The 16,602-nt window shown below is 48.0% G+C and overlaps 1 protein-coding gene across 9 annotated transcripts in view; it reads left to right on the top strand.

Moving 5' to 3' along the window:
• UBR5 (ubiquitin protein ligase E3 component n-recognin 5) overlaps positions 1 to 16,602 on the top strand; it is a 2,447,509-nt gene that overhangs the window by 1,192,144 nt on the left and 1,238,763 nt on the right. For all 9 annotated transcript variants that reach the window (XM_069621460.1, XM_069621458.1, XM_069621459.1 and 6 more), the window contains one exon: positions 4,867 to 5,027. In XM_069621460.1, the coding sequence (XP_069477561.1) occupies positions 4,867 to 5,027 (161 nt within the window). The remainder of the gene's footprint in view (positions 1 to 4,866; positions 5,028 to 16,602) is intronic.

The raw sequence follows: 16,602 nt of genomic DNA, 5'->3' as shown, positions 1-16,602 counted from the left end.
TTTCTTATGGCTGCTCCGTTTGAGCCTTTGCATTCTTGTCCTTTGAGGCTGTTAACTCTGAAAACTGTGTTTCTGGTTGCGGTTACTTCCGCTCGCAGAGTGAGTTACAGGCACTTTCAGTTAAGCCACCATTCACTGTATTTCATAAGGACAGGGTTGTCCTTAGAGTTCGTCCTTCTTTTCTTCCGAAGGTGGTTTCGGAATTTCATTTGGCCCAGAAGGTTGTTCTTCCGACATTCTATCCTCCTCTGCATCCTGGTAAGGAAGAGGAGAGGCTTCATAGGCTTGATCCTAGGAGAGCTTTAAGCTTTTATGTTTCACCATGTCCCAGGTCAGAGTGGAAGATCAACTCTTTATTGGTTACGCTGGAAAGCGTTTGGGACAGGCTGTGACGAAACAGACTTTTTCTCGCTGGATTATTTTGGCCATCCTGGAGTGTTACCGCTTGGCGGGTAAGGACCCACCGGCTGGCTTGCGGGCCCATTCTACCAGGGGTATGGCTGCATCTACTGCCCTGCAGAGGGGTGTTCCTATTCGCAACATCTGTGATGCTGCCACCTGGGCTTCTGTACATACATTTGTACGTCACTATTCCCTCGATTCCATCCGAGGACAGGATCTGGCCTTTGGCAAGGCGGTCCTTTGCTCTGCTATTTGATTGGCAATTCTAAATTTTGATTCTAAATTCTTTCCCTCCTCCTTGCTCTGGTACTGCTTTGGGAGTCTGCCATAGATATGGAATACGTCGGAGGACCCAATCCACTCGAAGAACAAATTACTTTCTTACCTGGTAACGTTCTTTCGATGGGATGGTCCGACGACGTATTCCATATCGCTCCCTCCCTGCCTTCCCCGCTGCAGAATTTCTTTTGCGATTGCAGCTTACATTCCGCAAGGCTTTGTGTCTGACTGGCAGTTGACTAATGTCACACATTCTGGGGGAAAAAACTACAACTGAGGCTACGGGCGTCATGCGTCCTACTTATCACATCGGATGACGTCTGACGTCGGAGGAGGTCCTTGATGACGGCGCATCGACGTCATTGACGCAGGACGCAGACGCCGAAAAAAAATTCCGAAGCAGCACAGCTGTGGTGATTACCTGTCATAGATATGGAATACGTCGTCGGACCATCCCATCGAAAGAACGTTACCAGGTAAGAAAGTAACTTGTTCGTCTTCTGTAATATATTTCACTACCACAAGAACTCTTCCTACATCTGTCCCCTCTCTTAGAAGAAGCTTTGTGACTTTTGGGAGCAAGGCCTCGTTCAACATAGTGATTGGACTTGAAAAGTTAGGCCTTTTTTCTTGTGAACTGGTTTACCTTACTGCATCACTACTTACCTTCATTGTGTTGAATGTTTTTGGCTGTATTTCTACAAACCAAAGGTAACAATTTCTGATGCTTGTGTAATCTGCTTAGATCACATGCTATTCATAGGCCGACATCTAGTGGAAGCTGCAGAGTATTAGTTATTTGAAACTCGAAAATGGACGTCGAAAAGGGGCATGCCAGTAATACTATCCCTGTTGTGACGTCCCTTGTACCCATGATCCTGCACGCGTGTATGTCCCTCAGATTATTTTTTTCCGCCATTGTGAGCGGACGCATATTTGCAGAGTGCATTTCGGCTTACGCCATTTACCTTTATAACTTAAGTTGGTACCTCTTTCTGTCCTTAACTGACACCGTGTGTCGACGCGGTGAAGACTCGAGGAAGACTATGAAGCTGACCATCGGACGAAGATTTCGACGGCGCCACCCGGCCTTGGAATGCCCTTTCGGCCTCGGCCTTACAGTAGGGAGAGTTGGGGGTGGTCATAAACATGTATAGTCCCACCATTTCCCATTGTCGTCCAGCTGTCTGCCAACAAAATGGAGCGTACTCCTTTTAAATTCTGCCCATCCTGCAATAAAAAATATATGTGGGTCGACAAACACAGGGTGTGCAACCTTTGTTTGCACAGAGACCACGACGAGGCTCATTGTCGGGCCTGTAAACTGTTCCGACCCAAGACCCTCAAGGACAGGCAGACAAAGCGTTGGGCCCATCACGTCATGCAGGCAGAGGCCGCCATGGACGTTGAAAGGGCGTCCAGCGAAGACAGCGACGCCATCCCTTCGGATGGTGAGGGTAATAGGGAATCTCGACGTTCCCTAGTGGCACCCCCCCCCACCCTAACAGACAGGCCGGCGGTCCTGTTATGGGGAAGACACCCGGTGGCAAGGACACAGCACTCGCCCACACTAAACACACTCCCCATGGTGGTGCGAGTGAAGTCGCATGCAGAGAGTTGACGACGAAGGGCAGATCCTCTGATCAGAAGTCCTCTGAGCGCCACGAACAGCCTCCTCACGACAAGTCCGCTAAAGCAAGAGATGTCCGACTCCAAGCCTGGCCTTGCAGCATCGTAAGCCGCTGTGCAAGCCATCCCCGCAGTCGAGACTAGACCTATGCCCGGGGACAATCCCAGGGAGTCAGGTTTGGCCCGTTTTGCTGAAGAACAGACCCCCAAGGCCCCTACCTCGACCCCCTATCACCAAATAGTTTCCTCCTAGAGCAGGGATCATAGAGAAAAGCACAAGTATTCCATATGTTTGATAACTGTGTTGTGTGATAATACTACTTGATTGTTTAATTTTTCTGGTCTGTTTGGGCCTATTATAATAAGTATTTTTGTACTTGTTAAGTGGGATTACTGTGTGAATCACTGCGTGTGGACTCATTGTGGTCCCCTGATCCCACTCACCTCTCCTGAAACTAAACATTGACCACTCATGCTTACCTTGATTGGTTTTTTGGCTAACCACAGTTTCCTATTCACTATAACTAGGGTGGCATCCTGATCTGTCCACCAGGCCAGATTTTAGAAATCCATCTTAAGTTTATCAAGATGAGCAATTTGTGGAAGAATGTAGCAATAACCCCCACAATATGAGACGTACAGGGTCGGTAACAGCCTGACAGATTGACCCTGGTCATTGTACGCCCCCCTAAGCAGCAGGATTGCTATTCACACCCTGTGGTTTGTTTTGGAATGCCAACTAGTTGTATTTTATTATTTTCCTGGGAATGTGCCGAGCATACATTTCACCAACCCAATCGCCATTAAAAACAATATGGACGCCGCCATAGTAAATAGAAAAAAAGGTGCAATTCTTTTTCTGTTTCTTTGGTGGCTCAGGAAGGAGCGGCAGTGCCGGGAGTGTATATCAAGATAAGTGCTGTAGTAATAGGAGAGGTGTGGAGGGGTTTTGTATGACTTTGGTGCAGTGTGTGGTGATGGGTTGACAGAGTAGGGGTGGGGATCACCGAAGGCCCGCAGAATAAAAGAAAATGGCGGCCACATAGGCCTCGGGTTGCTGAAGAAATACAGGCAGTACACTTTGTCGTCTCCTGGGTTTCCGGCCTCGTAATGTTTGAGAGCCCTCCCCCCGTGTGCGAATGCAATCCATTAAAGGAAAAATGTTCTTCCTATGGATCCTTCTCCCACAGATTTCTTCTTGCCATCCTTTCCAGCTTCTGAGAGCGAGTGAAACGAGAGATGTGTGCTATTTTTCGGAATGGGCATATTTTTGCTTGACATCTGTTTGTTTGGCCTTTGCAAAAAACGAAAAAGAAAAGATAAGTTACATTTCTGTTGGTTTCTCACAGGAAAAAAGTCTTCAATTTTTTGTGCATGCTTCTGTGACTTGGGAACTCATTCCATCTACTGCTGAGGTTGTGGGGGAAAAAGTGGTGAATTGAGGTAAGGGGGCATAGTGTGCTCTAAAAGTATGGCTATCATGTCATGTTCGAAGGAAGTGTCCTGGAGTCAAGACGTGCCAGAGACAGAAATTCCATTGAGCTGCACTTGCCCCTGTCGAGATTTTCGTAGAGTAGTCACTTCAGGGATATCTATCAAGATGAAGAATGTGTGGTAGAAGAATCCAGAGAGAACATTACCGGTCAGTACTTTTTCTTGCTATATATAGGAAATGACAAGCTTTGGAGTGCTCATTGATAACATTTTCAATTCTGAAAAGCTGAGCTCTGAAAGCCCTGAGCAAGCGCCGTTTTGATCCATGAACCATGCGATTTGAATCCATTCTTTACAATGCAAGTTAATGCTGAATGTTGTTTTTTAACATAACTAAAATAGAAATTTATTATGATAAGTCTTGATATTTTATTTATATCACGCTCATACACAGGTGTTTCAGAGCGCGACAAGGCAAGGGAGGGGAACGGGGAGAACAAAACAACAATCTTACTAGGCCCATTGACATTGAGAACATGCAAGTGCATGAGAGAGGGGGGAGAGGAAAAGTGCCTCGAAGGGAGGGAGAAAATGGAAAGTGCAGAGCAAAGGAGAAACAGGATAAATAATAATAAAATAAATAAATAATAAAATCAGCAAAAAGTGGTAGTGCAGCCAAGTGGTAGTTTTAAGGCAGCAGTTCAGGTGGGTCTGATAAGTGCAGGAGGGAAAAAAAAGGGGGGTGGCTGTATGGGTACAGATACAAACCCCAGTTCAAGGGATGGCCCGGAGGCAGTGCGGTAGGGTGGCAAGGTGAGCAGGAACCTGGGACCAGAGGACAGAGGGTGTCCCAATGCAAGGTGCCAAGAGAGCAGATCAGCAGGGACGGGGGGGGGGCGAAGGCAGAAGCAAAGAGGAAGGTCTTGAGGTGCCTCCGGAACCTGAGATGGTTTAGTTCATTTCTTAAGGTGGCTACTCTCATGTGTTTGTATTGCTTTATTTCGTTTATGAACACTTTAAATTTGGGGTTCTGCTTTGGTATATCAAAATCACTGCTCGCTTTAAATAGGTTCAGATTCTTTTCCTTTACCTTGGTAAGTGATTTGAGATTTTATGCTTAAGCTTTTAGATACTTTACTTGGAACACTTGTAAAGGAGCTGCAAAATAAATACACTCTTGGACGTAGAGAAGAAGCCATTGCAGTTACAATGAGATTTCTGCGATCAGTGGCTAGAGTGTTCGTCATCCTTAGTGTTGAAATGGCTTCATCCAAAAAAAAGAAGTAAGTCTATTTCTGTTAAATCTCAAGTGAAGTAGGTGAAATGTGTATTGTTGCTGTTGTGTTGTAGCTCCGTGGTGATGTGCCATGTCTAGAATGTTTGGGATTGAAAGGGTTCCATTAAAGCTGTTGAGAGTGAATGAAGGATCTGGAGGAAGCAGGGATCTGGGTTCCCTGTGAAGGATCTTGTGCATTAATAAAGTCCTGAAATCATACCTGCGTTATATGGATCATCTTAACTTCAGTTCCGAATATGGACCCGATTGTATTAATTGGTTAATACAGGATGCATACTTTGTGTTGTAAGCGTTCAAGCAGTCTTCAATTCTAATGGATCGTGTACTTCCACAGATTCCTAATCCTATACATGCCTTTAGTGTCAGCGGGATCACAGAAATAGTTTGCCCAGCAGGGGGTGGCATGCAACTTCAGCATCGGGACCCCTTGAAACGGCTACTCCTCGACACTAGATTTTATGAAGATTTTCTTTCTGCTGCTTTCTTTCCATAGACTTCTATGAGACAGTTTATTTTTGCTTTGTTTTGAACCCTGTCCTCACTTTTTAAAGGCAAGTAAAGCTTTCTGCTTTTCTTCCTTTGCCTGTTTTGCTCATTCCTATGGGGCACACTACTCCCCGAGATCTCTCAGTACTGAGGAATGTCTCTCATTTTGAATTCTTGTATTGTTAGTTTCAAAACTCGCCTTACAGTGAAGTACAGTTCAGATACTTTACATATCTTTTTCATTTTTTTTTTTACAGTCTTTTTGGTTACTTTCTCAATGTGCACAAGACAAACTGTTGGCAGTTGGGAAATTTCTCCAGCATGGGGTCTGTCATGGATTCACATGCTTATGAATATTCCCTGTCGTCAAGTTGTGAATTCTTGGTAAATGAAAAAAACGTTTCAGTTTAGTTTCAGTTTAGTTTCTGAACTGTCTTTCTCCTATAAACCAATCACTGTATTCTGGGTCATACTTCCCCCAGCCAATGACTGGCACATATCTGAGAATTCTCCCTAACAATTTAACACTTAGATATACTTCAAAACACACTTAGTTTCTCTAAATCAGATGATACCCATTGGGGATGGCACACACACTTCCTACACCCTCGGGTGACTTAGATAGCTCGGGACACTGTGGACACTTAGAGTAATACTGAGTTTGGTGCAAAAGATAGAATAGAGGAATAAAACAAAGGTTAACAAATAATTCATAAACGGGTAAGTACTTTTAGGAACCTTCCAAAGCAGAGTAAATTAACCCTTTCCTGGGAGAAAGGCCAAAGCACAAAGTCAGAAGTAAAGGGGAGTCAAACGGGTTTAGCCTATATCTGGCGGAAAAAGACTCCCAGACTATTCGACAAGGTTCTAACGGCGCAGAGAAGGGATGGTGACCTGGCCCTTCCCCATTTTTGGAAATATTATGAGGCGGCACAGCTGTGGGTCTTGAAAGAGTGGATACCGGACTCTTCCCAGAAATATTGGATTGCCCAGGTTAAAGCCGTGGCAACGACCAAACTACAACACCTTCTATGGACCAAAAAAACAGACACCAGAACGTACAAATAAGTGAAGTAATGAGTGCAACAATGGATATTTGGAACAGTGCAACCCGAAATGAATCACTGACAATTGACGCGGCCCCCTTCACTCCAATGTTCAATAATCCAGAATTCCAGCCGGCCACGGAGAAAGGGGCATACCAAAAATGGGAAGAGGCGGACTGCACAAAGGTAGGCGACATGTTTCGGTACCAGGAGATCAGAACCTTTGCAGAGTGCCATGCACAACTCTGCCTCACTGCAAAGGACAAATACAAATATGAACAACTTCACCTCTGTCCTCCCCACAGAACACTAGAGCAACGTCAAGAACACTAACCCCGTTTGGAACCTATATCACGACACACAAGGGACGAAGAAGCTGGTCTCTGATGTCTACAAATTCCTCAATACCCAAACCGAAGAGGAAATGCATGAAGAGATGTGACAACACGCTTAGGGGGCAACGTTACAAAATGTTAGTGGGAATACATATGGCAGGCAACACCCAAATTAACTAGAGCAGTCCAGACAAGGGAAATGTGGATGAAGATCCTGGTGCAATGGTACTACACCCCAGAAAGACTACATACAATGTTCAAACCCCCCCAGAACAAGTGCTGGAGAGAATGTTGGGCAGAAGGCAACTGGAGACATATTTGGTTGGACTGTCCAAAACTCCACCAATTTTGGGAAGACGTGAAAGCACAAATGCAGAGTATGTTCAAGGGAACGAAACAGTTAGGAGAGGAGGTGTGGATGTGCAGCCTCTGGAACCCCCGAGATAAAACATTGACAATGACACAGAAAAGGAACTTCATGGGCCTCTAAACGGCAGACTGGCTAGCCATAGCTTAAAAATGGAAGCAAATAACGCCCCCTACTATGTTTGAATGGTTACAAAGAGTTTGGTCTCACATAGCGATCGAACGCATCACATATAACATACAAGGAGACCGCCAGAAATTTAGAACAGACTGGGGACGGCTCTGGAATATCGAGCGATAACATGGACCAATGGTGCCCGCATAAAATAAGAATCCTAGACATGTTCTCTTAGGCTCCAACGAAAAACCTTCGCACATACGGACATGAGAACTGAGACCTTCTGGTGGATTGGGAGGGGAAGGGGGAGAAGGAATGGGGTTGAGATAGGTAAAAAGTCTTGCACAATGTTTTTAGAAATGTTTGTAGAAAATAGAACACTTGAAGGGCCACGAGCTGGGAGGCTTGTGAGGGGCAAAGCTTTAGCAACTCTGCAAGGTAACCAAGACGGGACTCAACTGAGACCAAGTAAGGCCACACAACAAGAGGTTAGTTTTCTTTGACTTTACAGTACCTCTGGCTAGAAGAAATGGTTCCAGCTGCCTTATCTTCCTGTACAGCTCTACAGATCCTGTTGTTCCTGAGCCTCAGTCGTGGGGTCAAGAGGGAGGATGTCTGGGGACTCCTGCTCGGCAGTGGCATGTTCAGCTGCAGCAATGGGCAAACTTCGAATCAGCGGTTCTTCAGTGTTTCAGATCCTCGCGTCTGGCAGCAAATAGCAACACTGCGGTACTCGGATACCACTTCAGATGTTCCTTGCATCTGGGATCCAGCACTCTGTTGAGGTGGCTCAGGCTTGGTCAGTCCTTGTTAGGGAGAATTCTCAGAAATGTGCTAATTCCCTCCACCTTAGACCAGATCCCCCCTCAACCCCCCCCACCCCCACCCACCGTCCCCCCGCTGCAATTTTGGTGGATTTTGAGGGCTTGATTTGTTTTAACCTGGAGAGAGTGAGGCCTTTTTTTCCCCCACTCTCTCATATATTTTGATGTGATTTTTGAAATCTGTTTCTTTTGGTTATGGAAGCTGACAAACTCCCATAGGCATCATCTCTTGCATTGTGTCACACAACACCTTCAGTGCAGTGACACAGGGAAGTCTTCCAGATTCCCCAAAGGTTTAAATACCTTCTCTGGGATAAACTACTGTTTCCCCGAACAGTAAAGTGAAATTGACTTTACTTACATTTGTAACTTTCTAGACCCAGCACACACTATCTTACAATAGGGTGCTGGAGGGGTTACTTAGTATCCTCTTTGTCTAGCTTCTTGGGTAACAATTGTTACCCTTTCCTCACTGAATGGCTGGTGGCAATGGTTTACTTTTAACTACCGTGGTGTGCATTTACCGCGGGCTGCGTTCGCAGCTGCAGTAAAGCACCCAAGGATGCCATTTTTGTCAAAATGGCCCGGTCTTCTTTTTTCACCATTTCTTTGTGGAAAAGTCTTCTTGAGATTTACCCTGTGCGCCAAACCAGGTTTGGTCCCTTTGTTCGCTTTGCCTTTGGCAGGATTCACGGGTGAAGTTCGCCTCTGGCTCCAGGGTGTCTGGGTCGGCAGGAAGTGAGGGAGGTGGCCGAAACTCTGTGATGAGTCTCCTACGAGACCCAAATGCACTCTGTAGTGATTGGCCGGCTGACTGTCTGACAAGGACAGCCACCCTGCTGTGTGACTGACAGCTAGGCTGGAAAGAATCGGAGATACCTGCATAAAAGGCAAGGCTTTTTGTCTTGGAAGCAGAGTCCACCACTGGACGAAGGAATCCGAAGAAGAACTTCAAAAAGACGCCTGGACCGTTGGTTTGCCCGGTGAATCCCTGCTGCTGTGCTGAAGATCCGAATTTGCCTCGACTAGAGAAGCGTACCTGGACGACTGGCTCATTCGGGCCAGTTCACAAGAGATGGCCGTCGGACACACGGAGACGACTGTCCAGCTGCTGTTCCTTGGAGCCAGACTCAATAGTCTCCTGCCTAGCGTCGTCCTTGGAGGAGAGGGTAGCGGCCATTCTGGGGAAAGTGCATTATCTGTTGTCACTGAAGACCGCCACGGTGCCGACCATCAAGCCGCTTTCCGGCATGATGTCTTGCATCTACCTTATCCAGCTCTGCAGGTTATGGATGCCACCTCTTCAGGAGTTCCTGGATGCTCACTTGTTTGAAGTGTCCGGAAGCTTCACAGGCAAGATGCACTACGAGGATTTCCGTCAGTCAATACTGTGGTGGGGCGTTCACTCCGTCCTCGCCCCAGGCACATGGTTCTAAAGGTCTCCACCCTCTACCAGAAGACGGTCACCACAGAGGCTTTCCTGGAAGGCTGGGTAGCCCACACTAGACGTCTGCATGCCATAGGCCTGTGGAAGGCAGAGAAGGATCTTCGCATCAATATCCTGGAGCTGCAGGCATTGTTCTTGACGGTCAAGTCGTTCCTTCCATCTCGGAAGGGCAAGGTGGTGAGGATCTTCACAAACACCACCACTACAATGTTCTACATCAGGATGCAGGGTGGCTCTCAATCCCCAGGGTGTCATGGTCTCTGCTTCCAAAAGGTCAGGGTTTTCCCAACTCCCTTGGAAGCAGATCCATAACCCAGGTTCCGAGTGCCAACCAGTCCCAATTGGGACCTTTTGGACCCAGTCCTGGCGCCAGTGGCACCAGGCTCATAAATATGCCCAGTCCCAGCGCTGGAAGCGCCGGGCTCATAATGCTTGGGTGGACTTACCTGCAGCAGACCATGCTGCTTACTTGCCTGCCAGTTGAGCCTCTGATCCTCTTCTGTTTGGAACTACTTTTCCTGTTGGGTGGGGCTGGAGCCACTCCCTAGATTCAGAACACTGGAACTCTTCTGGAAGGCAGGAACTCTTTTATTACCAGGAACTCTTTTCTTACTTAGGCGTGGCTGTGGAAGGAGACACTAAGCACTACAGGAGGCTATTTAAACCACACCCGGTGGATGAATCTTGCTTTGCGTTATTCTGCACCCTCTGCAGCAGAACGCTCATCGTGTCTTCTGCATCCGGTCCTGGGCCTAAGGAAAAAGGCTTACCATCCTGAATCCAGTCTTCAGCAACTCCTATAAAGACAAGAAAGAACAGGTTAGCATTCCAGCATCTGAAAGGCAAAGGCTTACCTACTCTTCGTGCGCTCCGGAGGTCTTCACACTGCATTCCGGCATCTGAAAGACAAAAGCTTACCAACTCTTCGCACGCTCCGGAGGCCGTCGGCGCTGCATCCCGCATCTGAAAGACAAAACAAGGTGCGTTTAAAGACATTGGGGAACTTTAATACTCACGTGCCATTACTCCTTTCCACATCTAACCCAGTGGGTATCCCGGCACCCTGCAGCCGCTCCAAACTTGTACCTGCAAAATAAAAGACAGTTAGAGCGCATCGTGAAGCTGGCAACAAGCGCTTACTTACGTGCTTCCAGGCGCTTCTATTCATCACACGGGCTCCATCTTCAACTCACTTCAGCCCATCATCCGCCATCGCCGGAACCCTGCAAAACAAGAGACATCATTATTAAAGACTTTAAAGACATTTGAGTTACTCGAAACTTACCGTTCGTGCAGTAAACGACGGACAGCAGTCCTCTGAAGTCAAGAGGCCTGCGCTACCTATCCAGTGAAGGAACTGGTCACAGCACCCTGCCCCGAGGCAGATGGAGAGCTCGGCATTCACTTACCTAAGGTGAGAGCGTTAACCTGTGGGGGTCTACAGGAGAGGAGAAGAGGAAAGAGATAGGGACACCCCAATAACCCCAGTTCATTAACCCCGTATTTTCTATCTGCAGACATCCTCTCTGCACGTCAGGCATACAGGGCACAGAGGTCCAGCCCAAAGAGCCAACCGGGTGCTGCACATCACCTTTGAAGATACGGTAGTCGCCCAGTCAAGACCGGCGCCTCTGCGAGAATCAGGTGAGCGTTACACAGGGCTATCCAAGGAGATGCAGGACTTGTGGCACAGGGCATTTGGACAAGTGATGTTCTTAGTCCCCTTTCAAGAGTCAAGAACACCATTGCTGACTCCCTCAGCAGGGAGCTGCACTCCTGCCACAAGACAGAACTCTGACAGGACCAGTTGAACCACATCTTCATCAAGTGGGGCAGGCCCCAGATCAATCAGTTTGCGACTGTAGCAAACTCACGTTCCGGCCATTGCCTCTCCTGCTGCGAGTCTTCAATCAACTCGCAGTGCCGATGCTGGGTGATACTTATCGCCCTGGCGTGGCGGAGGCAGATTTGGTACCCCGACCTTCTCAGCCTGTCCGCGTCGCCCCAGGTAAAAGTGCCAGTGGTCCCGGGTCTTATCAGGGAAGAAGGCGCAATCCTGCATCACGACCCAGGATCGCTGAACCTGAGGGCTTGGCTCCTGCAGCCCTAGAGTTTGGAGGATATGAGTTATCAGCAGACTGCAGGGATGTCCTTGCCAAAGCCAGGGCACTGTCGACTTTGAAGTGCTATGGTCACAAGTGGAAGTGTTACGCCATATGGTGCCGGTCGCAGATCACCCTTCTGAGTGTCACGGCCCCGCAGATTCTTCCATACGTGTTGTCCTTAAGCAAGGCCGGGCAGGAGCACGCCTCTATCAATGTGCAGCTGGCAGCTATCTCCCACTACACCAGGTCTCCAGGACGATCTTCTTTGGTCTCACTGTCTCGTCAAAGAGTTCCTCAAGGGACTGTTTCGAGGCGTGGGAACAACGCAGTACTGACAAGGCTCATGGGGTGGGCGGGGGGCCCTTCGAGCCTATGCATCAGGCCCCACTCAAGTTCCTCTCATGGAAAACGGATTTCCTTGTGGCCATCACATCTGTCAGAAAGGTTGGTGAGATCCAGGCCCTATCCTGCAAACCACCATATCTGACTTTCCATGAGTCGAGGGTGGTGCTGCGAACGCACCCCTTTTTTATGCCGAAGGTCCCGGTGGAATTCCACCTCAACGAGCCTTTGGCGTTACCTGTGTTTTTTCCAAAGCCTTTGTCACTGGCCAAAAGGGCCTTGCACTTGTTGGACGTTGCTTCTTGTCATGATCTCTGCTTCCAAAAGATCAGGACTTGCCCGACTCCCTTGGAAGCAGACCCATAACCCCGGTTCCGAGTGCCAGCCAGTCCCAATTGGGACCTTTTGGACCCTGTCCTGGCGCCAGTGGCACCAGGCTCATAAAGATGCCCAGTCCCAGCGCTGGAAGCGCCGGGCTCATAATGCTTGGGTGGACTTACCTGCAGCAGACCATGCTGCTTACTTACCTGCCAGTTGAACCCCTGATCCTCTTCTGTTTGGGACTACTTTTCCTGTTGGGTGGGGCAGGAGCCACTCCCTAGGTTCAGAACACTGGAACTCTTCTGGAAAGCAGGAACTCTTTTCTTAGGCGTGGCTGTGGAAGGAGACACCTAAGCACTACAGGAGGCTATTTAAACCACACCCGATGGATGAATCTTGCTTTGCGTTATTCTGCATTCTCTGCAGCAGAACGCTCATCGTGTCTTCTGCTTCTGATCCTGGGCCTAAGGGAACAAAGGCTTACCATCCTGGAATCCAGTCTTCAGCAGCACCTGTAAAGACAAAGAAAGAACAGGTTAGCACTACGGTCTTCAGTGGGAGCGCATCTCTTACCTGGTCCATCGGCTGTCACCAACGCCTACTCCTTCCCATGCCGAATCCAGTGGGTATTCCAGCACCCCTCAGCTTCTCTAAAGTTCCGAACTTGTACCTGCAAGATAAAAGGGACAGTTAGTGCGCATCGTGAAGCAGGCTATAAGCGCTTACTTACGTGCTTCCAGGTGCTTCTATTCCTCACGCAGGTTCGATCCTCAACTCTCATCAGCCCGCCATCCGCCATCGCCGGAACCCTGCAAAACAAGAGATATCATTACAAAAGACTTAAGACATTTGAAGTGCCCAGAACTTACCGTTCGTGCAGTTAACGACGGACAGCAGTCCTCTGAGGTCAAGAGGCCTGCACCCTTATCCAGTGAAGAAACTGGTTACGGCACCCTGCCTCGAGGCAGATGGCGAGCTCGGCGTTCACTTACCTAAGGTGAGGGTGTTAACCTTTGGGGTTCTACAGGAGAAGAGAAAGGGAAGAGGAGAGAGGCACCCAATAACCCCAGTTCATTAATCCCATATTTTCTATCTGCAGACATCTTACTCTTCGAGTCAGACATACAGTGCACAGAGGTCCAGCCCAAAGAGCCAACCGTGTGTTACACATCACCTTTGAAGATACGGCATTCACCGAGTCAAGACCGGTGCCTCTGCGGGAATCAGGTGAGCGTTACAGAACGCAAAGCCTATCGCAAAACTCCCACCCAGGCGCTATGGAAACGTCGGATACCGACCAGCTAGCCCAGTTACTTGGGGAACTAAGAGCAGAAGTGCATGCAGCCCGTCAGGAAACGAATGCGCTAAGAAGGGAACTGATTATTTCCAAGGAGCGAACAGACGATCTCGCTAGACCATTGCTACAGTCACAAGCCGGACAAACTACGTTACCCGCATCAGGGGCAAATCTTCCTTCAACATCCTCTACGAACCCAGTGCAGATCAACCTACCTGGGAATGTACCTCTGGCTCCGCCCGAACGATTTTCTGGTGACCCAAAGAGGTTTGCAGTATTTATTAATCAGTGCCGGTTGCACTTCTTATGCCGGCCAGCAGCCTTTCCAACTGATCCAGCTAAGGTAGCTTTCGTACCTTAGTGGCAATGCGGCAGACTGGTCGATCCCTCTAGTTAATCAAGATGATCCGGTTCTCCATGATTTTCGAGCTTTTTAGCTCAGTATCGAAAAACTGTTTGCAAGACATTCACAGGGGCAGGCCTTGGACAATGAGCTCCTTTCATTGCGACAGGGTAATCAAGACCTTTTGGCTTATATTGCGTCTTTCAACAGACTGATAGTGGAAACTCGATGGCCTGAGGACAAAAGGATTACGCTGTTTATAGAGGTCTACGTGGAGAGCTCAAAGATGTGTTAGCCCAAGTAGTGAATCCCCCGCAAGACTGTTCGGACTATATTGACTTAGTCGTTCAAATTGACCACAGACTGCAGAACAGGAAGGCCGATCGTTCCAAGTTTGATGCTCAAGTATTTTCCAAACCACCAACTCCTACCAAAGGAGTAGACTCCGGGGAACCCATGCAAATAGGGGGCCTGAAAGGACCACTAACACAAAAGGAGCGGGAAAGGAGAAAACAGCTGCAATTATGCCTCTATTGCGGAAACTCGGGGCACTTTCTTCGAGACTGTCCGGTGAAACCAGCCAAGAAGGCAGTAGGAGCTGCAGTTACCAGGGTCACAAACTCTGAGCAGGGAAACGACCTCGCCCGACAAGAATAGAGGTCCTCTTGCCGAGCGTTAAAACCAGTTCCGTGACCTCGCATTTCGTGATACCTATGGTCCTCATTAGCCCTGAACATCCGGATCGATTACATGCGATTGAAGCTTACGTCGACAGCGGTGCCATTGGCAATTATGTGTATCATGAAATGGTTTTGAGGATGAACCTGACTCTTTGTCCAAAGGCTGTAAAGGACGTCATTACTACGGTGGATGGTACGGAGATAGCCTCCGGACCAGTAACGCATACCACCCAAGAAGTGCCGCTAGTAAGTCCAGATGGGCACCATGAGAAGATCGTGTTCGATGTGATCAAGGCCCCCCAGTTCCAGATTATTCTAGGAATTCCTTGGTTAGAGAAGCACAATCCTCAGATCGATTGGCGAGCAAGAACTGTTCAGTTTCCAGAATGTGTCTCCACTTGTCACCCTCGACCTGGTGTTGCACTGGCAGCAATTTCCTCGGAGGCTCCTCAGTTACCTCCTGAATACCTAGAATTCCAAGATGTTTTCCGGAAGGATCAGGCTAACTCTCTATCTCCTCATAGGTCTTATGACTGCCAGATAGACCTGATAACTGGATCTACTTCTCCTTGTAGTAGAATTTATGCCCTCACCGAGCCTGAGAATCTTCACCTCCGACAATACCTGGATCAATACCTAGCGAATGGGTTTATTCGTCCTTCCAAGTCCCCTGCTTCCTCAGCTTTGTTCTTCGTTCCAAAAAAAGAAGGGGACCTTAGAACTTGTATAGATTATCGCGCCCTGAACCAGATCACCGTTAAGAATAGATATCCGTTACCTTTGATCCCTGAACTCCTGGACCAAGTCAGAAAAGCATGCATATATACAAAGCTGGATCTTAGAGGAGCTTACCACTTGGTACGAGTAAAAGAGGGCGATGAATGGAAGACGGCCTTCCGCACCAAGTATGGGCTATTTGAATATCAGGTCATGCCCTTCGGACTTTGCAATGCCCCGGCCGCCTTTCAATATTTTATGAACGATGTCCTCAGAGAGCTCATAGATGTGTGTGTTGTTGTTTACATTGACGACATCCTCGTTTATTCTTCATCGGAAACTGAACATCGGAAACACGTGAAAATGGTCCTCGAGAGATTGCGTCAACACAAACTTTTCGCTAAGTTGGAAAAATGTGTTTTCAACGTGACTGAAGTTGAATTCCTGGGATTCATATTATCACCTAGCGGAGTGCGTATGGATTCAAAGAAGGTCGATGCAATTCTCAAATGGCCATCGCCATCCTCCGTAAAAGGTGTTCAAAGCATGTTAGGCTTTGCTAACTTTTACCGCAGGTTTATCCCCGAATTCTCTCGAATAGTCCAGCCCATCACCGCCTTGTTAAAGAAAAACAAACGTTTTGAATGGTCTACCGAGGCGGAACAAGCTTTCCAGAATTTGAAGACTAGATTTATCTGTGCACCGATCTTAAAACATCCTCGCCCAGAACTCCCCTACATCGTTGAAACTGATGCTTCGAGCCTTGCCATGGGGGCAGTTCTATCACAAAAGGACCCAGTAACCAATCAGTTGCATCCCGTGGCATTTTGGTCCCGCAAATTCTCGCCTCCTGAAATCAATTACACTATTACTGATAAGGAACTTCTAGCTATCAAGTCCGCCTTTAAGGCTTGGCGGCATTATCTTCTGGGGGCCCGACACACCGTTACTGTGATTACAGATCACTGAAACCTGCAATATTTGAAAACCGCAAAAGCTCAATCCTCTAGGCAACTCCGTTGGGCACTATTCTTTGCCGAGTTTGACTTCATAATTACCAATCGACCTGGTACAAAAAACGGTAAAGCTGATGCCCTTTCTCGGATGGGAGTGGAAGAACATTTGATCAATCCT

Source organism: Ambystoma mexicanum, chromosome 5q (assembly GCF_040938575.1).
Source record: "Ambystoma mexicanum isolate Mex_15411 chromosome 5q, UKY_AmexF1_1, whole genome shotgun sequence".
In the NCBI taxonomy this organism is placed as follows: Eukaryota; Metazoa; Chordata; class Amphibia; order Caudata; family Ambystomatidae; genus Ambystoma; species Ambystoma mexicanum.
This window is presented reverse-complemented; position numbering and strand designations above follow the sequence as displayed.